General features: G+C 45.7%; 1 protein-coding gene across 2 annotated transcripts in view; it reads right to left on the bottom strand.

The window, feature by feature from the left end:
* ATG13 (autophagy related 13) overlaps positions 1–24841 on the bottom strand; it is a 1186869-nt gene that overhangs the window by 106728 nt on the left and 1055300 nt on the right. For both annotated transcript variants that reach the window (XM_044082606.1, XM_044082607.1), the window contains one exon: positions 8861–8989. In XM_044082606.1, the coding sequence (XP_043938541.1) occupies positions 8861–8989 (129 nt within the window). The remainder of the gene's footprint in view (positions 1–8860; positions 8990–24841) is intronic.

Below are 24841 nucleotides of genomic sequence, written 5' to 3'. Positions count from 1 at the left end.
TCTGAAAGATCCTTGAGGTTGCCCTCTACCCCTTGGGCGCCTGTATCTGCCCCTTAGAGGTCTGTCCATGGCTGGAAAGGACCAATTTTTTGAAGGCCAGTTTCTGCTGAAACGTGGAGGCTGTACCTGCAGGAAATCTTTCACTGTTTGCATTGATTTCGCTTTTTCCTCCATTTTCTTTAGCACCTCCTCAGCTTTAACACCAAACAATACATCTTTTTGAAGAGGTGCATCTAATAATTTAGCTTTGACATGATCTGATAAGGTTTGCTCTTTGAGCCAAGCATGCCTACGTATAACAGATCCCGTAACAGCAGCTCTACACGAGGCCTCTAAAGCATCAAAACCACACTGCAAGGTATGCTTACCCACTTGCTCTGCACCATGCAACAAATCCTGCAACTCTTTTAAATCTGGTTGGTCTGGTTGTGTCATCTTGCTTTTCAGCTGTGATATCAAAAACTGTTGATACTTTAACATATGGAACTGACAGTTTAACGCCCTCATGGTTAAAGTGGACGAGGTGTACACCTTTTTCCCCCACCTTTCTAAAGCTCTGGAATCTCTCTCTGAAGGTAATGGGTTTTTAGCAGTAGAGGCCTTAATTCCATTGGGACCCTGTGAAATTGTTTCTGGGTCAGTAGTATGGCTTTTATATAGGAACTGGTGAGAATCAGGAACCCGGTAAAACCTGTCTGGTTTAACAGGAGCTGGAGGCAAAGAATCTGGATTAAGGCTGGCTTCTGTGTACACATCATCCAATATATCTAAAACAGGAGGGATAGCCAGGGGCTATGCTGGGGGAGCAGAAGAAATTCCCTGAGCCTTTTCTTGGAATCTGAGTAATCTTGGTCTTCCCAGTGAAAGTGTTCCCTCAGTGTATGCAGGGTTTCCCCAAAAGAGAAGTCCTCGGGGGGGGGGGGGGGGCGAGGGAATAGACTCCTCTGCATCAGAGTCTTTGAATGGAGAATAGGCATAATCCTGGTCCTCAGAAAGTTCTGAGGTAATAGAAGCTTGATCTGAGGAAGGGTAGTCTTCCTCTAGTATGGGCCTTTTGTCAGAGGGGGGTTGAGAAGCCCTGATAAGAGTAATCAAATCCTCAGCCATTTTAAGCATCTGTTTTTTAGGCATGGTACCTTGAGAGGGGGTCTGAGGAACCTGTTTTTTGGTTTTCATGGCTGCTTTAGATTTAGTGAAGGCTTTAATAGAGAAGGAGGAAGGCCTGAAGACCCCTTGAGAAATGGCAGGCCTGTCTAAATTCTGAGTTTCCCTGCCAGGAGTGGCGTCGGAGTCTGTAGTAGGAATGGGGGCCGAGAAGCCTGCGACCTCTGGTACTGAAGACACCGGTAATGCATTATCATCGGTACTCAGGGGCTGCATAGGTGCCTCGCCGAGTACCAGAGAACCGGTAGTCGGCCTTAGCGAGGTTTCAGTAGGTGGTGCGGACCTCGTATGTCGGTCCTTATCTTTGCGTTTTTTGCTCAAAACTGGAGTCGGAGTATCCGACAACATAATATAATTACATTTTTTGCCAAAAAAGTGAAGGGCGAACTCCGCCCGACGCTTAATAGTGCGTTTATTGAATCTAGCACAAAAATGGCAGGCCGAGACGTCGTGGTCTGGGCCTAAGCAAGGTATACAGAAAGAGTGGAAATCCTTATGCGGTATTTGCTTCCCACATGAAATGCAATTATTAACTTTGTCTGACATCGGTCTGAGGCAAGAAAAGTTTCCGCAACGGGGTACTTAGCTTTCAAGAAGACTTCGGCTGAAATACTTTCGTAAATCTCAGGAGCTGGCCGACCGGCACTTGCGAACTGCTTCTGCTTCGGGCACCGTGCGGCAAGAAAGACTGGAGAAAATGGCGTCGGCTGCCTCTTTTATACCCCTGCCGCAGTGACGTCAGGGAAGAAGTGACGACAACCGACGCCGGACCGAGACTTTGGAATTCGGCCGACCGAGGACCTGCCTGACGGCAGGATAACCCATCTGTTATGACTGCAGCTGTATGCACGATGAACATCTTAAAAATTCATTCTCTGTGCCCTTCCAGGCCAAAAACAAATCATCCAGAAATCTTCTGTAAAAAAAAAAAAAATGTGTATTAAATGGACCTGTATAGACATGCTTCAACTCCCATATTCACATAATTAGGTAGGCATAGTTATCCTTTTGTATAGAACATTTTTCATTAAATAAAAAAAAAATATTATACAATACCAACTCTAATAAAGCACATAATTCAATCTCATTAGCACCCATATCATTTTGTTCTATCAAGAACTGTCTCATCCATTCAATGCCTAGATTATTTGGAATAACCGTGAATAATGAGTTGACATCTAGTGTCACCAAAAAACATTCATTCACATCAAAAGTGGAATGTGTAAAATTGTATAAATCAACCAGGAACTGTCGTGAATCTTGTAACATATGAACCTTAGAATCAATAATCGGTCTCAAGTTTTTCTCAATGTACACTGACACAGCCTCAGTTGACCAATGTTGCCCTGAGACTATGGGACATAAAGGTGGATTAACCAAATCTTTATGTAATTTAGGCAATCCGGTGAATAAATGGAATCTCTGGTTTATCCCCATAAAAATAATCAAAGTTTTTTTATCAGTTAAATTACTTGATAGCATATACATATAGCATACACATAAGTTTACTCTTAACCCTATCAATTTTACTACAAACTTCTGGTGATATAATTTGTTTATAATAACGTTCAACAGTAAGCATGTCATTCATTTTACTTGCATACCATTTATAACCTAATATTACAATAGAACTGCCTTTGTTGGCAGGTCGTATCACTATAGTGTCATCATACATCAGATTATGTAAGGCAGTTCTTTCATGTGTAGTTAAATTGAAACTTCCACTATTCACTTTACGGTAATAATTCTTATAAAACTCATCAAGGCTCATCTTTTCCAAAGCTTCCATCAATGAATGTAATGTTTGTATAAATGTGCTAGGTCTGCTAAACATACAATTGTTATTACTATAGGTGGTTTCTGTATTACAGTCATTAAACATATACTTCAGCATTACATTTCTAGTGAAAGACTTCAAATCAAATACTACTTCAGTTATATTAGCCTTTTGTGAAGGCACAAATGACAGGCCCATTTGTAGAAGCATAATTTCATCGTTATTTAAAACTTTGGCTGATATATTACAAACTAGGTTGTTTTCCAGTACCTTTGGATGCTTGGAGCATCTATAGAGTCCTGCACTGACTTGCATTTTTTTCAATGCCCTGCTTACGTATCTCGGCCATCTCACCACATTATGGTGCTCATAGGAAGATGAAAATTCAATTGTGAACCATTCAGCTGACTGAACGAAGCCGGAACTATTTTTTCAGCATCCTTATGTATATCCGCTTGAACTATGAGCGTCTTCTTCCTCGCCCCTAAGTTTCTATTAGTCGCTGGTACATTCGGGACTTGTATGATGTCATTATTTAAATTTGAAGAAATTTCATTGGTCATTGATAAGGACTGTAGTTCAAGACACTGTAGAGTTAACTACAGTAGGAGGGTCTCAGCTGCTGTATTTTTTATTGGAGGAGAAACTGTCTTTAGGTCAAGCAAAAATGCGTCCGTTTTCAGTCATTACGATCTCTTGTTAATTCTTTAACTTTCGTAAGTAGCAGCTTTTGTTCATATAAAACACAGCATCCATTACCGTTTGGCAACAGCTTATCTACAATATCCACGGAGTGCAAATCATACATTTCAGTGACTTTTTCATTGATCAATACAATTAATTCATTTTCTTCCTTCAATGCATGTTCTATTAACAAACGAACATATTTGAAACTCAGTTCAAGATTTAACTTCTGCCACTCACTCAAAAGTGCTGTATAAGTATCTCCTTCTGCTGGTAGTATGCACCCATACACTTTATATTTGATAATATTGTACAGGGTCAGGGTTTAAGAATTTCAAGGATTAATGCTAGCAAAGGAAATTTTGAAAGAGATATTAAGGACTTAGAAGAAATTTGTAGAAAGGGGTTATAATAAAAGAAAAGTACATAATACACTGCAGTCAGTAGTGAGCAATAGAGCTAGGCCTTATTTTCATCTAATCCCCACTAGTAGATTGTAAACAGGCTAATAGCAATTTATGTCAAGTACCAGTTACTTATTCTAGTGGCTTTAAATACGCTATTGATGTCATTGGGAAGTTCTGGCCCATTATGACAACAAACCCAAATTTGAAAAATGTAATAGGTGAGAATCCTAGTTTCTTTTATAAGAAAAAAAAAAGATGCCTGAAACAAATGTTATTCTATCCGAAAAAGTTTATTTATGGGAGACCTTTAAGCAGCAATAAAGGGATTGTTGAAACTGCAACTAGACCTTGTCATGTTTGTAATCACTGCAAATATATAGACAGTTCAGGACAGTTCAACCATCCGGATCAAGGAAGAAAGTATGTCTTCAGTGTTTCTGCAACTTGCAGCACTAAGCACATATTTTATTTGGCTTGAGGTGTCGCATGTAATAAATGTTATGTTGGTAAAACCGATAGAGCGTTAAGGGATCGTATAAGAGTGCATATATATAATACTAAAATCGGCTCAGATAGGAATGCCATATCTAAATATGTGAAGAATATGTCAACAGTGCATACTTTTGAATTTCAAGTTATTGGTAAGGTTGAGGTTAATAAAAGAAAAGGTGACATAAGGAATTACACTGAATATTTAAGAAAGCAAATGGATAGCCAGGTTAAGAGCAGATTATGGTTCAGACTTAAATGAAAAAATACTCAGTAAACTAATGCTTAAGGCAAGACCACTTTTTAGGTAAAATTATGGATTTTATATGGAGCATGAACTACAGTTACTGTTTTACTGATATAACAAAAGTATTACGTGTATTTGGTGTTTTTATGTAAAATGATTGAATCATGCTATTTTAGAGTATGTTATTTCTTTAAAAGATAATTGATTTAGAAGGACATGATTAAGTATGCATGTAAGCTAAATCAGTACGTATTGATTTTTTCACATCTGATGATGCAGCATATGTAGCTTCGAAAGCGCTTATGTAGTTCTGGAATAAACAATTTTTGTTTTAAGAAAGCAGCCTGGTTTCATCTCCATAAACTTTTTGGTTTTGGATATATTACTTATCATGTTTTTTGAGACGTTTGCTCAGCAGGTACAGGTCTTTGAGTTTGGTTGACTATATTCTGGAATAAACATTGGTTTACTTAATTTGGCACAAGTTTTTCACCTTGTTTTTACTCCAACCATCTGGTTCATAGTTTTGGTTTTGTTGGGATTTGGAGGAGGTAAAACTTATCTTGATTAAACTACATTTGGACCAAGACTTGTCAGAAGGATTTGCTTCTAAAATTACCAAATGAATAAACAATGTAAAAATATATCCAAATTACTCAGACTAACTGCATCTTTGTTCACATTTAGAGACACAGCCAAAGAAGTACCTGATCCCAGCTGAAAGGAAAAAGGCCACCGTTACTCCCTTGCACAAAGGTGGTGCTTCCACCGACTCCGGGGAACTACAGACCCATTAGCCTGACTAGCCTTATCTGCAAGGCCATGGAGCAAATCATCATGGACTTTAGCAATAAAGACATAGGTAATCTCCAAATACTTGACCTTACTCAGTTTGGATTTGTCAAAGGGATCCCTGTTAAACCTGGTGGAATTCTTCGAGACAGGCACCAAGGCCCTGGACGAGGGAAATCTGTACATACAGCCTACCTAGACTTAGCCAAGGTGTTTGACACTATCCCCCACTCAGGCATCATTGACAAACTCACCCAGCTAGGTATCAACCCTTATATCGTTAGATGGGTCACTAACTGGCTCACTGATAGAGACCATCTAGTCAAAATAGGGGAATCCACCTCCAGCAACAGACCTGTAACCACTGGTGTTCCACAGGGATCAATCCTGGGACCTCTGCTGTTTGGAATTTAATTCTCTGTAGTACAAGCAAGAACTAAAGGTCTGTGGCTGACAAAGATTGCTGATGACTGGAAACTGGGAGTGGTCACAGACTCTCCAAATGATGTCAACATCCTACAAGAGGGTCTTACACAAACAAATGATTGGTGTCAAATTCATGGCCTTAATACACTTTTTTTTTGCATTGAGTTCATCATCCCTTTTGGTAAGGGCGATGTTCCTGCTAACTGTCACATCAACAGCAACACCTTAAGTATGCACTCAGTGGCGAGAGCCTTGGGCACACAGGTTGACAGCAACCTTTCCTTTGACCACCATGTCTCCACAGTGGTAAGAAGGGTATTCTATATGGCTCATCTCATAAGTAAGGGCATTACCTCCAGAAAAAAAGAAGTTATAACCTCCCTGTACTCTTCCTTCGTCAGGCCAATAATTGAGTACAACATCCCTTTTGATATGTACCTTTCAAGGCACCTGCAGCAATTGGAGATACACAAAAGTTCCTCACAAGGAAAATTCAAGGTCTTCAGCATCTGTCCTATGTGGACCATCTGAAATCACTGTCACTTTATTCTGATTCATACAGACTACTCAGGGGCAATCTCTCTGCCTTGTATACAAGACAGTCTCTGACCCAGGTTTATTGGAAATGCTGCATCTCCCTAAGTCAACGGTACACAAGTTAGTTGCTCTAAAGACCTTAACCTACTGGAAGGACAGATTTGTCTCCCAGAGGTTACCACACCTTTGGAACAGACTCACATTTCATGTCAAACAGACCACTTCATTGGCCCTCTTCAAACCCAATCTGGACGAGTGGATGGGTAACCATAAATTCCACCCTGGGGTTCCACCTGTGTCTCTCTTGGACAGGTACAATAGGTGCTGATCGTAGAAATAAGGGTATAACTTGGCTAGGGCCATTAGCCTAGTGACATCCTATGATAGCACATCAGCAGAATGCTCTTATGGACTTGGCAAATGGAAGACATGCTGCATGCTTTACATTTTTATACTGAGCTACAGAAATGTTACTTTGTGTGAATGTTCTCAGCCTAAAAACAGATACATAAAAATAAAAAAAGATACATAACTACATACTGTTGTGAATAAACAAATCAATTGCAAAAGTGCTAGAAATTTACTGACAATAAACTGAAGGAAAGACAGGAAACACACGATATAAAAATAAACATCAAAAGACCTCAAATATGGCTGATTACAGGATGATTTGCTGACAGTTTAATAAACCATGCTTTCTCCAGACCTAAAGATCAAAACTGGTATTCCCTATGACAGTACTGCCTCAATAATCTCACCAAAACAGTTAATCTGCAGGGAAGGAAGAATCCACCTACTCTTCCCATGCAGGGGCCTGTGTCATGTGCCACCTCTCCCTCATTAACTTGCATAACAATTACTAACCACCACAGCCTGTTTGAAATTGCAAATTCCATGCTGTCACAGTGTCCTGGAAAACTGGCTACTTCCATTAAAACAGCTACAGATGTGCAGTTTGTCATTAAGGATGGCATCAGACAATTATTCTCCTTTCGTCTTACCCTGGTTAGGGGTCACCACAGTGGATCACCTGTCCGCTCATGATTGGCAGTAGAGTTTTACAGTGTTGAGTTGCCAGACAGGCGCCCAACCTTCCATAGAAGGCACACACATGCATGCATGCACTCACACCTAGGGCCAATTTAGTGTCCAATCCACCTACAGCATGTCTTTGGGATGTGGGAGGAAACAGGAGCACCCGAAGGAAACCCACGTGGAAGACATGCAGACTCGGCACAGAAGGCACCCCAGCCAAGGATCGAACCAGAGAACCTCTTGCAGTGAGGTGGCAACACTAACCGCTGCACCACCGTGGCTGCCCTGATGGCATCAGACAATAATGAATGTCAAAAAAGGCTCTGCAGATGCGATAAGTATACAAGTACAATACTGTAAATGTGAAAACAAAAGTGTATCAAATCAAATTTAGACAAATGAAATATATTTAAATAAATAATTTATAGATTAAAACAAGCGAATGTGGATGAGCTTTTGAATTAACAAGCCCTTCATATAAACCACAGTTAAAATGACATGTTTAATGAGAATGACAAATTCTTCTTAGTAATGCCTACTAAATGCAATGTGCTATTGATAATGCCAGAAAACAAATGCAGGCATATGCTGTCATGCATCTTCTGCAAATGAGGTGCAGGGTGGGCAGAATCCTGAATTCAAGAGAAAATACCCTAAAACACATTTCATGTGACTGTTATTTATTCTTCATAATTGTAGTCTTCTATGAACATATTTTATGGTCACTTCCCATACAATTAATAAATTCGGAAACAAACACTCATTTACCCTTCCTTTTGGTTACAATACAGCCAATGGCAGGAATAAGCTGTTGAAGAGTAGGTCACACAAGTACAATAACAGCAAGATGGGTCACCAGCAGAGATATGATACTGTAGCACATCCAAAGGTCTGTAGTACAATTAGGACCTATAATGATTGGTGAAGCTGGTGAAAAAACAGATGAGGCATGCAGCAGAGAAAAGGGTCTGCAAGGAAAGGCAATAGTGCTAAATGCAAAATGTTTCCAAAAAGCTCCTGATGTTGAAAGGTTATGGACAAATATGCTACTTATCCAAAAAGACACCCTTGTCGGGAATGAATTATTTTTCTTTCCTCTCAGAACAATATGCTTTATTACACAGGTTAACTGTTACATGTTCTCTGTGGCACATAAACATCATGCATTTTTTGCGGTATTCAAAGCTACAGGAAATGGTTTCACATTAGTGGACTAAAACACAAGTGCTTATCTGACATTACTCTTGTCAGCAGAGTTTTATGCAAACTCATAATTCTCAAAACTATCATTCACTTCCTTACCAAATTCTCAGCCATTGATTGTGCACTAACATCTAATGACAAACTGCTGAGCTGGGGAGGGTTCTGAAACTCACGGTAAAACATCCCCAAATCCATTGGAAGAATATCATCCTTGGAAAAAGCAGGTTTCTGAAAGTAAAGAAAGAAAGAAAGAAGTCTGACTTCTAAGAAAGTAAACACTAAACTTATCCATGCATGTAACATTTAAAGAAAACAGCACACTGTTTTACACATTCTTGGGTCTGTCACACACTCTACAGCTGTACTTACATATTATGTAAAGTTATAGGGGTGTGATGTTGTCTCATCACAGGATGTAGGCCATTCTTACCACCACCCTATCCAAATCATCAAGCATTTATCACATGCTATGATGCTAAGCATGTTATCAACCAACCACTAAAACAAAAAAAAAACTATTACAAGAGCTAAGTCAAATTCATACTAAGAAAAGCTGTGCACAAAAAAAAAAAAAAAAAAACATTAAAACAAAAGTAACTCCCCCCACCTAAATCAAAACCTAAAAACACAATGTAAAAAAATAAGAATGAAAAGGTTGAAAAAAACAGTAGGATAAAAGGCAGAGTTTACAGATAAACCTTGTAAATTTTCTTCAAAAATTACTTGAATAAAAAGATAAGTTATGTTCTTACCATAAAGTTACTTCTGTCTTGTCCATTTTAATTTTTCCTCAACTGTTAAGTCTCTGCTCCAACTCAAATTCTTCTTCCAGATCAAAGGATCCAACTCTAGAGCTCCTTCCTTTACCCATAATACCCTGCCAACCTAACATAGGTCAGATTGAGTTAGATGCCCTTAGCAGACAATGAATAATGTTTAAGAAAGCCTAAAAAAGCTATAAATTAAAGTAACAGAACTGAGAATCAAGCAAGGAATCACAATTCCCAAAATACAATCCCTTACGTCTCCCCAGGAGTAAAGGGAAGGGGGTTAGGAGGGCCAGAAGTTGAAGAATGAAAATGGGCAACACAGATGATGTCATTTTCACTCATTCCTCAACTGATGGTACAGAGTCCCCAGCTAGAAGAACCTTGAGTAGTCCTCATGTAAGGATATTTTAGTGTACTGACTATTCAAAAAGCAGATCATTTCCTAGAAACCAACTCCAATTTGTATTCAGCAATAAACTTATGAGCAATGGACCAAATTATAGCTGCACAAATGTCATCTATACAAGTTCTTGACCAAACTGCTGAATATACAGCCATACATCTTGTGGAATGAGCTCTAGGCATTTAGGAGACAATAACTTTTAGTTATGTACTCACCATAACTTCAGATGTTTGGGATCCATCTCGCCTACATTCTGACTGATGGGTTCGGAGCCGATCCCTCGGCTCCGACTCGGCACGCTTATGCCAAAGAGCGAAGTCTCTTATTGGCTGAGCTTACTATATCCCAGGATGCACCACTACCAGTCCCCCAGATCTAGTTTGTCCGCATACATGCACACATGCACGCTCTGATTATATAACATCGTCAGATGAACAAGATAAAAACAGTAGAACTCAAACCGTTCAATCTCTTCTGATCTCCAAGGCAGGGAAGGAGGGTATTAGGAATGTAGCGAGATGGATCCCAAACATCTGAAGTTATGGTGAGTACATAACTAAAAGATGTTATGTGATCCTATCTCGCCTACATTCTGACTGATGGGACAGCGTCCCTAGCACCTGAATCCTGGGTGGCTCACTGGAAAACACTCCTGAGTACCGTGGAACCAATCGATGCTCGTCCTTTAGATGCCACATCCAATTTATAGTGGGAAATGAAAGTGTGCGGATTGGACCAAGTAGCCGCAGCACAAATCTCCGATATAGCGAGCTTGGAATGAAAAGCTATAGAAGTAGCCATAGCTCTGGTAGAGTGAGCTTTGATAGATGTTGTAAGTTGCTTATTCGAAGAAGAATAAGCCTGAGTTATGCAATCTCTAATCCATTTGGAGATAGTAGCTTTTGTGATGGTTTTACCCAATTTATTGTCTGAGAAGGACACAAACAACTGGTCTGACTTACAGTTGCTGAGTCCTGTCTAAACAGAAGCGCAATTGCCTGTGAACATCCAATTTATGGAGAGTGTATTCTGCCTGATTGGAGAATTTTGGGAAGAAAACTGGTAGCTCTAGAGACTGTTGGAGACAGAGATTAGAACAGACCTTAGGGACAAAGGATGGATTAGGCCTAAGTGATACTCTATCCTTGTGGAAAATCAAGTACGGTGGTTTAATAGACAGGGCTTGGAGCTCTGAAACTCTTCTTGCAGAAGTAATTGCAACTAAGAAGGCAGTTTTCCAAGACAGATATTTTAACTCACATGTAGCAGCCGGTTTGAAAGGGGAAGATGTCAATGCAAGCACCAAATCTAGATCCCACGGAGGTGCAGGATGAAAAACTGGGGGTCTTAACAGACCCGCACCTTTAATGAAAGTTTTGCATAGTCTGCTGCTCATCAATGGAGGATCCATAGACTCGTGAAATTTAGAGATAGCCGCTAGTTGGACTTTAATAGTAGAGACAGAAGATCCTTGATTAAACAGGGATGTTAAGAATTTCAAAACCTCTGGGATAGGAGCAGTGATAGGGTCTAAGCCCCTGAGTTGAGCCCAGATAGCAAACCTCTTCCACTTACTGAGGTACAATTTCTTAGTGGTGGGTTTGTGGGCGAAGATAAAATGTGAATAACTTCCGGGTCTAATGTGTGACTTCTGACTAAAGTCGGAAGTGGAGGAACCAAGCTGTCAACTTCAATGAGTGAAGGGACTGGTGCTGTTGTCCCGACTGATGAATTAACAGGTCCGGCATTAGGTCTAAAGTCCACGGATCGTCCACGCATGTTTCTTGAGGTAAGGAAACCATACCTGGCGAGGCCAGTATGGGGCAATCAGTATCATTCGCGGACCCCAATTGAGAAGCTTTTGAATGACTTTGGAGAGAAGTGGAATCGGAGGAAAAGCATAAAGTAGACCTGTGGGCCAAGGTTGTGCAAGAGCATCCATAGCTGGTACTCCCTGATGTGGAGTCAAGGAGAATAAACTTTTGCACTTGGTGTTTAGTGGAGTTGCAAATAGGTGCAGCACGGTGTCCCCATCTCGGAAAACCTGATCTGCTACTGTTTTGTTTAAGGACCACTTTCGTGAGGAGAGAATTGTCCTGCTTAATCTGTCTGCCAGTATATTCGATTTCCCGGAATGTGGGCGCTACCAAGAAGCGGCTGGTAGCTACCGCCCATTCCCACACCCTCATGGCCTCTCTGCAAAGGGGTAAGATCTGGTCCCTCCTTGCTTGTTTAGGTACCAGACCACCGACATGTTGTCTGTGTGGATGGCGATTATGCCCTGAGGAGAAACCTGTGTAAGGCCTGTAGGGATAGAAGTACGCCCTCATCTCCAATACATTGATATGGAGAAGAGTTTCCGGAAGCCAGGATCCCTGAACTAACCTGCCCAGACAATGCCCCCCCCACCCTGTCTGGGAGGCATCTGTCGTCAGGGTGACCACTGGAGAGGGAATAACAAAGGGACTTCCTAGATTTAGATTGGATGTCTGAAGCCACCAGCACAGGTCCCGTTTGCATGTTTCTGTAATTATGATGGGATGATTGAGGGGAAGGTCCTGAAAGGACCATTGAGTTGACAATAGCCACTGAAGAATCCTCATGTGCAATCTTGCCAGAGGAACTAAAAGAACCGTGGCAGACATTGAACCTAAAACTTGTAGAACCATCCTGGCTGGGGCTTTGGATCTTGAAATCAGAGCTTGAACTTGGCCCTGTAAAGTCTGGATCCTTTCGGCAGGAAGAAAAGCAGCATCAATTTTGAGTCTATCTCTGCTCCTATGAACCTTATGCTGAGAGGGCAGCAAGACAGACTTTGACCAATTGAATGTAATCCCCAGGGTAGCACCTAGGGAGATGGTGGCTTTGAGGTTGTCCATTAGTAGATGCCTGGTGGTGGCAGTCAGGAGCCAGTCGTCCAGATAGGGAAACACTTGGAATCCAAGACTTCTCAGATGAGCCGTCACTACTGCCAAACACTTGGTGAACACCCTGGGGGCTGTGGTGAGACCAAAGGGCAGTGCACAAAATTGGTAATGACGGACTCCCAGGCTAAAGCGCAGATACCTCCTGGACGCCTGATGTATCGGTATGTGATAATAGGCGTCCTTGAGGTCTATGGAGCACATCCAAACATCCTTCTCCAACAATGGGAGAATGGATTGTAACGTGACCATTGAATTTGGATTTCGTGACGGATTGGTTCAGTCTGCTGAGATCAATATTGGTCTCAGGTCCCCTGTCTTTTGGCACTAAAAGAACCTGGAGTAATTTCGGATCCGATCTGGTCTGTGGGGACGGTTGGATGACTCCTTTTCTAGCAGCTTTAAAGCTTCTGCGGCTGCAATTTCCCTTTGACTGGGTGGTGGGTCCGGGATTTTTGGACGGTGGGGGTGAGTATGTGAATGGGATGGTGTAACCTCCGGCAATGATCCGAAGCACCCATCTGTCCTGAGTGATTGACTCCCAGGCTTTTAGGTGCTTGGCAAAGCGACACCCGACTGGCTCGAGCAGCACAGCCGGGCAATCCCTCATGATGTGTGGGAGGCTGAAGAGCCACGAAAGGACTCGCGGTCTCCAGAATTGCGGGGCCCTCTGCCGCCTCTGGGACGGCGTCTCCCAGAAAAATTTCCCGTCCTCTGCCTCTGGAAGGGGAATCTTCCTGCTGTTGGGGAAAAAACTTACGTGATTTACGGAACCACATCTTCCCCTCCTTTAGCCTTGGGATAAGGCCGAAAGGGAGTGGAATAACGGGCACCCTCGGCAGATAAAGTTTTTCCCTCTTGCTCACAGCGGGTAAGGGTGTCTTTAACCTTAGGTCCAAACAAAGAGGACCCATCAAAGGGAGGCGTCGTGAAGGAAGACTTGAAGGCCTCCAAGAACTGACACAAGCGGAGCCAGGCTTGTCTCCGTGAGAGCCACGCCTGTGCCTGCCGCTCTACCGCCTTCCGCCGCATAGGAAATGAGCCTCATGGACGAGTTAGAAATTGGCGTAAGGATAGCCAACTGAGAGCTAACCGACTGGGCTAGCTGCTCAGGTAGGTTACCGAGAGGGAATCTGACAGCTCCTTGACCAGATCCCTCTGAAGCCTGGTAAAATGTGCCAAATAATTCAGAGACCTTAAAGTAAAGGCCGCTGAAGTCAGGGTGCACTTCCGTACCTGTCCATGCTCCTAGACTCCTTATTAGGAGGATGGGCGGACGTTGAAGCCTCTGCCACATCCTGTTGTGTAGCAGATGCCACCACCATGGCATCTACAGCCACGCCTTTAGTGAGGAACTCCTTCTCGGGTGGGGCAGACAAAATTTATTAGGGCGAGAAGGGACTGGTTCCACGGTATCCGGATGTTCCCACGCCCTTTCGACAAACTAAATCCAGAAGCTCGTCAAAGGCGGAGACACCCAGGAGGCGGAGGCTGAGCCCCAAAGGCCTTGAGGAGCACTGACTCATCAGCAGAGGGGTTTGGATATCCAGCCGCCTCGTTGTTTGAGGATCTCTAAGATGTCTGCAAATGAGACATCATCCGAGGGCGACTTGGGGACCCCTCTGCATCATCAAGATCAGTGTCTGATGTAATAGACTCGGGGAGTCCACGTGCTTCCTCTTGCACGATCTCTTCCTTGGGGTTCCTCCGAAGACAACTCGAAGAACCCTCAGGAGGAGGGAACCCCCAATGGGGTAACCTCAGGCCCAGGGCTCCGCTGCCTACGGACAGGGAACTGCCAAAGACCCAGTCTCCACGCCCAGGGAAGGTGCCGGTAAAGCCGGAGAGATGGCGAAGACTTGGCCAAGGCACTCCTCATAGCTCTGGCCGGACCCCAGAATCCTGGGAGTGTCCGGTCTCGAGCCATGATAATGACGGAAGTCCCGCCTTGAAGCACCGAGAGGAGGCTCGGAACAGCATAGGTCCCGAAACATCACCCCGGGTCCAGCCGAAGAAGTCCGTGTACCAAACTCGGACCCGAAGGCCAGGTTGGAAGTAAGGGTCGGAGCCGACCCTAAGATCTCCACCGGCTCCGACAGCACCTGCTCCGGCCGGAGCCAAAGCGGTCGGAGGAGGAATAGCAATGGGATGGGCCTGGGCTATCGGCTCCGAAGCCAACTGGGTTGGAGCGAAACAAATTTTGGAAGACTGGAGACTGGAACAGTCTTTGGAGCACCCTGTCTATATCTGAATCCGACATCCTCGAACCGAGAGGATACTGAGCGGGTTCGAGATGGCTTCTCCAACGGCCCCAAAGGGCTAGGGGACCGGCTCTGAGGCGACCCGATGACTATCGGCGCCGAAGGAATACCCACACTAGATTCCATCGGTGCCGAGGTAGACTTCGGCGCCGAGGAGGAAGTGTCTGAGCGGGCAACCCTTGTCGGCTCCAAGACCAGTGGAGCCGACGAAGGTGACCCGCCTCTCGATGCCCCAGCCATTGGCTCCGAAACCAGAGGAGTCGAGACTGGTGGCATCGAGGCAGACCGTTCCGCCCTCGGCTCCGAAGTCCTTGGAGCCGAAGGAGAAGCCTGCCTATGCCTTTTGGCGGTCGGATCCGACGGACTGGTCGGAACCAACGCCCTTTTCTTTTTAGTCGGAGAAGGAGAGGATGCCAAGGCTTCTTCAAAGGAAGGTTTTATTAACCCTTTAAGAATCAGTTTATTTTTCCTCTCCTGGAGGACCCTTGAGGAAAAAGCGTGACACACACTGCATGACTCCTGTAAGTGTTTTGCACCCAAACAATACACACAGAGCGAGTGATCGTCTGTGATAGACATTTTGAAATTGCATTTGGTGCATTTTTAAAGCCGAAGGCCTAGGATTTTGAGACATTATGGCAAAACAATCAGTAACTTTGACAGAAAAATAACCTACTTTCTGTTTACTGACACTACCTACTACAGTTATCGCTTAGGTAAAGAAAGCGTCACAAAATAATAAGGGTACTTTGAAACCCTGTAAGGTTTTAGGAGGGTTGAAAGACCAGGAAGGCCCTAGATGAAGGAGACCTAACCAAACTCAACCCAATCACACAACAAAGTCTTTTGATAAACTCCAAACACACACAAAAGAGAAGAATAGCCGTGAAAACAGCTTTTTATGACAAGAACAGGAAATTCCTGACAGAAAAAAGTTAGTAAATTTACTACTTAGCTCAGCCAGCTCGAGACTACGTCTTCAGATTAGACAAGCGAGATCTGGGGGACTGGTAGTGGTGCATCCTGGGATATAGTAAGCTCAGCCAATAAGAGACTTCGCTCTTTGGCATAAGCGTGCCGAGTCGGAGCCGAGGGATCGGCTCCGAACCCATCAGTCAGAATGTAGGCGAGATAGGATCACATAACATCCCTCTTTTACTATAGACAAAAGATAAGCAATCAGTTGACCAGAGTGACTTCAGAAACTGGCATGCTCAATCTTTTAGGTGAGAAGGATACAACTTGTCAGTCTTAAACGAAATCTTTGGTCCTGCGGAGATAAAATAAGAAGTTATGTACTCACCATAACGTTCCATCTGAGTAGGTGGCTTCATTTGTCTGCAACCTGTGGGTCTTGGATCCGAGCCGGCAACTTGTAGCATAGCTATGGATCCTAGCTCCTCCCCTCACCCCTAATCCCCTGCCAACCTCCTATGACCTCAGATCAAGTTTGCCCCTCTATGGATACCTGAAAAGGTGTTCCAACAATCATAATAGCTAAAACAATATAACAGGACCAAGTTCTGAAGGCCAGGGGGAAGGAGGGGGGGATGGTTGCAGACAAATGAAGCCACCTACTCAGATGGAACGTTATGGTGAGTACATAACTTCTTAATCTGGAGTAGGGACTTCATTTGTCAGCAACCTGTGGGACAGAGTCCCCAGCTACCTGAATCTTGGGCGGCCATCATGGAAGGATGTTCTGGAGCACTGCGGAGTCAAAGGATGCTCTCCCTCTAGAAATTACGTCCAGTTTGTAGTGGTTAATAAAAGTATGAGATGAGGCCCAAGTAGCTGCCGAACAAATATCGTCCAATGGCACTCTAGATTTAAAAGCAGCAGAAGTAGAGATGGAGTGAGTGGAATGTGCACGGACTCCGTCAGGTGCGGGCCTCCCGGAAGCTTGGTAGGCCAAAAGAATACATTGAGAAATCCAATGTGACAAGGTGACCTTTGAAACGGCTTTACCCAAACTGAATTTAGCAAAGGAGACAAACAACTGATCAGATTGTCTGTGACAAGCTGTCTTATGAATATAGAAACGCAGCTGCCTGTGTGCATCTAAGGAATGCAGCTTGTACTCTCCTTTATTTTGATACTTAGGGAAGAAAACCGGTAAGTTGATGGACTGATTGATATTTACTTCCGATGCCACCTTGGGAAGAAAGGAGGGGTTGGTCCTGAGGTACACTCTGTCCGGATGGAAGACCAAGTAAGAAGGCTTTACGGAAAGGGCTTGTAGTTCCGAAACTCTCTTGGCTGAAGTGATGGCTACCAGGAATGCTGTTTTCCAGGACAAATATTTGAGATCGACCGTTGCAGCTGGTTCAAAGGGAGGAGCGGTCAAGGCTTGAAGGACTAGAGAAAGATCCCATGGCGGTACGGCTTCTTTGACAGGAGGCCTGAGTAGAAAGGTGCCCTTAAGAAATGTTTTGCACAATTTAGCTGACATCAAAGGGCCTGTCTCTTGTCCCACGTGGTAATGGGAGATGGCTGCCAACTGTACCTTGACTGTCGAACAACTAGCTCCTTGCTGAAAGAGTCCGGTTAGAAAATCCAGTATGGACGGTAGAGGGGCAGTGAAGGGATCCAGATTGTGATGTTCTGCCCAGACAGAAAAGCGTCTCCATTTACTGTAGTATATTTTTCTGGTGGAAGGCTTATGTGCTGCCACCAGGATGGCTTTGACTAGTGAAGAGATGCCGGGAGTCCTGACTAAGAGTGGAACTGGAGCAACCAAGCTGTCAGCTTCAGGTTGACCAGATTCGGGGTCTGTAATTCCGATGAATGGGAGATTAGATCTGGAGTGGGATCCAGAATCCAAGGAGGATTCACTAGATGAGACCACAGGTAAGGGAACCAAGTTTGCCGAGGCCAGAATGGGGCAATGAGGATCATTCTGCTCCCCAACCGCGAGGCTTTCTGTACGATCCTTAGCATCAGGGGTAAAGAAGGGTAGGCATAGAGTAGACCGGGTGGCCAAGCATGCACCAGAGCGTCTCAAGGGGCTTCCCCTGGTGGGGGAATCAGAGCAAAGAAACTGTCGCATTTCGTATTTAAGGGAGAGGCAAAGAGATTGCAGCAGGGTTGCCCCCATTTTGCAAATATCTGCTTCGCTACTAGTGGATTGAGAGACCACTCGTAAGGGGAAAGAATGGTGCGGCTGAGTTTGTCCGCCAGAATGTTGGCCCACCCTGGAATGTGCGTTGCGATCAGAAAGCGGTTGGTAGAAATCGCCCATTCCCACACTCTCATGGCTTCTCGGCATAAGGGGTAGGATCTGGTTCCCCCCTGTTTGTTGATGTACCAAACAACAGACATGTTGTCTGACTGAATTGCAATCGTTCCTACGGGGAGGAGATTCTGAAGTGCCTGCAACGCCAACAGCACCGCTCTCATCTCCAGAACGTTGATATGCAAGGAGGTCTCTGTGTCGTTCCACGTGCCTTGGACTGTCCTGCCCGTGTAATGCCCCCCCACCCGAGGCGAGAGGCGTCTGTGGTCACCATGGCGAGAGGGGGAGGGGTGCAGAAGGGCCGGCCCATATGGAGGTCCGGGGATTGGAGCCACCATAACAGGGCCCTCCTGCAAACCTTGCTGATAGAGATAGGGTGACAGAGAGGAAGAGATTGGAAGGACCATTGCACTTGAAGGGTCCACTGCAGTACCCTCATGTTTAGGCGAGCACATGGAAGAAGCATTATTGCAGCCGCCATGGAGCCCAGCGCCCTCAGGACCAATTCCGCCGGTGGAGCTTCCGATTGTAGGATGGCCCGCACATGCAATCTCAGATTCTGTAGTCGTTCCGAAGTCAGGAAGACTCATAGATCCCTGGTATCTAATCTGGCCCCTATGAACTCTATTACTTGTGTCGGAGCAAGGGAAGATTTGTCCGTATTGATTGTGATGCCTAACTGGGGGGCTAGGCAGAGAAAGTAATCTCTGGCTGAGCAGAGTAGATGCCTTGTTGGGGCAGTTAGAAGCCAGTCGTCCAGGTGCGGAAAGACATGCATTCCCTGAAGTCTCAGGTGGGCCGCTATCACTGCTAAGACTTTGGTGAACACCCTGGGGGCTGTGGTGAGGCCAAAGGGAAGGACCCTGAACTGATAATGACTGGCTCCCAGCCGGAAGTGGAGAAACCTCCTGGATCGTCTGTCCATTAGAATATGGTAGTACGCATCCTTGAGGTCTATAGAGCACATCCAATCGCTCTCCCGTAAGAGGGAAAGAATGGATTGAAGAGTGACTATTCAGAATTTTTCCTTGGTTACAGACAGGTTCAAGAGGGAAAGATCTAGAATGGGTCTCAAGTCCCCAGTCTTTTTTGGCACCAGAAAGAACCTGGAGTAGAACCCTAATCCGAGTTGGTCTTGGGGGACGGGTTGGATGGCTCTTTTTTTTTAACAGCTGCTGGATTTCTGCGGCTGCAGCGTCCCTCTGATCGGGTGGAACATCGGGGAGGTTCCTGAGTTTGGGGACATGATACATTGGAATTTTGTAGCCTCTGGATATGATACGAAGCACCCAGTGGTCTGATGTGATGGACTCCCATGCCGCCAGATGCCTCGAGAAATGCCCCCCGACTGCCTCCAGAGCAGAGCAGTCGGGCAACCCTTCAGGGCTACTGTGTGGGCCGGTCAGAGAAGGACTCTCTGGACCCAAAGTTCTTCGGGGCCCCTCTGCCCCTAGGGCGGCATCCTCCCTGTCCTCCTCTGCCACGGAAGGACTGGTTGTCTGCAGCAGGTTGGGAATGTTGTGATTTCTGTAACCACATCTTCTTCTGTCCCTTTTGCTTCTTCGAGAAGGACCTCTGGGGAGCAGAGAAGCGGACTCCGATGGCAGACAACGTCTTCCCGTCCTTCTCGCTCTGGACCAGTGTTTCGCGAACGGTCTTGCCAAACAAGGCAGAACCATCAAAGGGGGCGTTCGCAAAGGATGCCTTAAAGGGCTCCGCAAAGTCACAATGCCGGAGCCAGGCCTGACATCTCATGACTAGGCCCGCTCCGCTGGCTCTAGCGGCTCCCTCGGTAGCGTGGGACAAAAGCCGCATAGAGGTATTGGAGATAGACCTTAGAGTGGCCATTCGAGTGGAGTACAACTGCTTGTCCTCCGCCGACATGGACTCAGGGGGGGAAGCAGCGTATTCTTTGATAAGATCCTGCTGCATCCTGATGACATGTGCCATACAGTTCAGAGACCTTAACGAGAAGGTCGCTGAACTAAAAACCCGCTTTCCAAGGCGATCCATTGAGTGGGACTCCTTGCTCGGTGGATGGACCGAGGGGCTCTCCTGAGCTAGTTCCCTCTTTGTGGCTGCCGCCGTCAACATGGCATCTACGGGGGGACCCTTGCTCCAGTGGGACTGGTCTGTGGGGGGGCTCAGTATCCTGTCCGGGCATTTAGGGACTGGATCCACAGTGTCCAGCTCCTTCCACGCCCTGGTGGTAATAAGGTCCACCAGGGGGTCGGCCGGAGAGGACACCCAAGAGGTAGACTGGCCTGCTTTGAATGCCTCCAGGAACACGGACTCATCAGAGGAAGCCTTGGGGGCAGACCACCCACCTCTGATCCTAAGCATTTCCATGATGTCTCCAAAGGAGACATCCTCCGGGGGTGACCTTGGGGAGCCTTCCCCTTCATCCAAGTCCGTGTCCTCTGTTAAGGACTTGGGGGAGTCCACGTGCCTCCTCTTACACTTGTGCTTGCGAGGCACTTCCTCGGGGGGGGGGGCTGTCTGAGGAAGTCTCACCAGCAATGTCTTGTTCCAATGGAACAACCTGGGACATCGAAGCAGGCTGTATCTGTGGCCGGGTGATGGAAGCCTGACCCAGCAGAGAGGGAGTGCAGGGTGGAGCCGAGGCAAGGGCCGGGGGTCTGGAAGCTCTCGACAGAGCCCTCTCCAGTGCATCGAAGGCCGAGGGGGAGCCACTCTTCCTGGGCTCCGAAAGTCAACTCTCACTCGGATCCGATGAAGGGATCGGAACCTGCACAGAGACCGTTGGATCCGAGAGACCAATGTGCTCCAACCTGGACGGAGCCGAAGACACACTGAAACCCTCGGATCTGAAGCTTAGCCCACAGCTCCGAGAGGTCGGATCCGACGATGGAACCGACAAACTCGAGGGCAGGGTCGGATCCAAAGTACCCAGTACTGTCGGCGCCAACCCACCCCCGGCTCCGACGCTGCCCGGTTCCGAATGCTCCGAACCCGGTAAGCGGGTCGGAGAAGGAGCAATCGGAGCAAAGAAAAGGGGTCGAGCTCCCCCCCTGAAGGGGGGAGGCAAGAGCACTCCCATCTGCAGCTGGGCCTGGATGAACCTTTGCATCATCCGGTCCAAGTCTACATCTGACAGGCTGTATGTGGATCTCGAAGAGGCCACCAAGGCAGGCCTGGAGTGCTGCCTTGATGACCTCGACGGAGATCAGGTCTCCTCCTCCTCGGGTCCCGGGGAGAAGCAAGGAGATCGGAGCTGAGGAGGACACCTGGAAGCCGTGGAGGGAGAAGCCCGCTTAGCCGGGGCAGCGGAGGCCTCGGCCCGCCGCTTGTGGTGCTTCTCCCTCCGTTTCTCCCTCCAGGCCTCCCTGTCCTCCGGCGCTTTAGTGGGAGTTTGAATCCCGGCCGGGGGAAGGGGGGCAGGAGTGGCTACTACCACAGGCTGAGGAGGTGCCACGGGAGGAGCAGAGGCCGAAGCCGAATCCGGAGGCAAAAGACCCGCCATGACAAGCTTCAACCTCCGCTCTTTCAGTGCACTGGGGTTGAACGCTGCTCAGATTGTACATCCTGACGAGAGGTGTTAAACCCCAAGGCACCGAACACACCGAGTTTGGCTATCAGCCGGAGATAGCTTATGGCCACACTCGGTGCATTTAGAAAAAATAGGTTTTGGGGCCTCTGCCATACCCAAAACTAAAGTACACTACACAAGCACACAGGCCCCAAACACAAACACACACAGACACACACTAACGACCAGCGAGGGGAGGGTGAAAACTAAACAAATTTAAATTAAATAGGAACCTAACCACTCACAAAAATTAGAACTACAAGTCTGACAAAAAAAGATGAAAAAAATTCACTTATCTGTTGATAAACGCTAGGAGCTCTAAAATCTAGCTACACACTCAAGCGCAGCAAACTAGATCTGAGGTCAGAGGAGGTTGGCAGGGGATTATGGGTGAGGGGAGGAGCTAGGAGCTCGGATCCATAGCTATGCTACAAGTTGCCAGCTCAGATCCGATATCGGATCCAAGACTCACAGGTTGCTGATAAATGAAGTCCCTACTCCAGATCTGAAGTTTACTATGCACATCCAGAAGATGCAGCATGTACTCTTGCTGATTTGGAAAGAAAACTGGGAGGTTAATGACCTGGTTGTTGTTGGACTCTGAAGCTATCTTAGGCAAAATGTATGGACTGGTCCGTATGGAAACCCTGTCTTTGTGGACAACAGGAAAGGAGGCTTGGAGGAGACAGCCTGGAATTTCGATACTCATCTAGCTGATGTAATAGCAACTAAAAAAAATGGCTTTCCAATGAAAAAACTTAAGGTCTGACTTGGTTGAGGGCTCAAAAGGACATTGAGTCATATCTTGAAACAGGATAGTTAAATACTATGGAGAAGTAGGATCCTTTATAGGAGGCCTAAGCAAAAAAGTTCCTTTGAGGAAGGCTTTACATAATCTAGAAGAAGGTGAGGAGGTAAACTTTTCACCTAGATGGAAGTCTGAAATGGCAGCCAACTAAACCTTAATAGTAGAAAAACTAGCCCCTGCACTGAAAATTGAAGCTAAAAACTCAAGTACAACTGGTGCAGGGGTGGAAAAAGGATCCAAATTTCTGTTAATGACCCAGAAAACAAATGTCATTCATTTACTTTTGTAAATCTTTCTAGTAAATGCCTTTTAAGATAAAAAAAAAAAGATAACAGACCAGGTAAGAAAGCAACAGAATCAATGGAACTGGAGAAATTATGCTGTCAGTTTGAGGCCTGGTATGTCCAGATGAGTCATCCCTATTTGGTGCGACATGAGGTCTGGGTCAGGATCCAGTATCTAAAGCTGATGTAAACTATGAGGTCAGAGGAACGGAAACCAAATTTGATAAGGCCAAAAAATTGCAATGAGAATAAATGTACTCTTTAATCAGTATGCTTTCCGTACAAATTTGGGGATTGTCGGGGGGGGGGGTAAGCTTAGAGAAGACCAGAGGGCTAACTGTGGACTACAGCATCACTCGGTGAGTCTCCCTTTGGAGGTAGCAGGATGAAGAACCTGCTGCACTTGTTAAGAGGAGAAGTGGATAAGTCATAGTATGGCTGACCCCACAGACGTAAAATTCTCTCTGCCACTTTGACACTGAGAGACCACTCATGAGATATCACAATGGACCTGCTTAGTTTATCTGCAATCACGTTGGCTTTCCCCTGGTATGTGCATTGCTATGACAAAGCAGCCAGAAGAGATTGCCCACTGCCACACACTCACTGCTTCTCAACACAGCGGGTAATATCTGGTTCCTCCCTGTTTGCGGACGTACCAGACTACAGACATACTGTCCATCTGAATAGCAACTGTCCCTCAGGGGAGGGCGTCTTGAAAGGCCTGCAACACTAGGAGGACTGCTCTCATTTCCTGGATACCGATATGCATCTTGGCATGTTCTGGGGACCACATGCCTTGGACTGTCCTTCCCAAGTACTCCAGACGGCAGGTGTCTGTGGTCACCATGGCCATTGGCATGGGAAGAACGAAAGGACCGCTTTAAGAAACTTGGTCTGAGTGAAACCACCAAAGACAATATTTTTTGCAAGATTGTGTGATCCTGACTGAAGTGAGCAAAGACTGCTGAAGAATAGAACACTGTACTGATAGTCCATTCCAAAATACTCATGTGAAATCTTGCTAAAGAAACTAGGGTGACAGATGCTGCCATGGATCTCAAGACTTGTAAGATATTTTAACTGTGGAGCTTTTCTCCCCGGGCCTCTGCTGAAAATGGACCTACGTCCAGTCGGACACTCCTGGTCAACAAATGAAAATAAATAAAATAAATAAAATAGTCACACTGTGAGAGAAGGATGTGAGATCACTCTCTTGACCTAAGATGTAAGTGTCTTAATTTGTGTTGAAGGAAGAGGGACTATCAGAGTGATCGTGTCTAGACAAGCACCTATGAACTCCAGACTTTGCAAATATGTGAGTTGTGATTTGCTGTAATTGACTATGATGCCTAGGTGAAGGCACAACTGGGGCAAGTTGTCCCTTCCCTGTAGAAGGAGATGCCTGGATGGGCCAATTAGGAGACAGTTGTCTACTTAAAGAAACCCTCTGAATGTTAGCAGTCTCAGGTGAGCTGCTACCACTGCCAAACTTCTAGTGAACACCCTTGGGGCTGTGGTGAGGGACAAGGGCAGTCCTCTGAAATTGTAATGACTGGGTCCCAGTCATAAGGGCAGATATGTTCTGGAGCACCTCTTCATTTTGATGTGATAGCATGCATCCTAAAGATCTGTCAAGCACATTCAATTGTCCTTTCACGGTAGGGGCAGAATAGACTGAACCATGACCATCTGGAACCTTGAATATCTTGTGTATCGGATCAGTTTGCTGAGATCCCAGATAGGTCTCAAGCCCCCTGTCTTTTTTGGGACTAAGAAGAATCTTAAGTAGGTTACGGATCCTGTCTGCTGTGGAGGGGGTTTTCTGGATGACTCTCTTTCTGA

This window comes from Protopterus annectens, chromosome 9.part0 (assembly GCF_019279795.1).
Source record: "Protopterus annectens isolate FY-2018-M chromosome 9.part0, PAN1.0, whole genome shotgun sequence".
NCBI lineage: Eukaryota > Metazoa > Chordata > Ceratodontiformes > Protopteridae > Protopterus > Protopterus annectens.
This window is presented reverse-complemented; position numbering and strand designations above follow the sequence as displayed.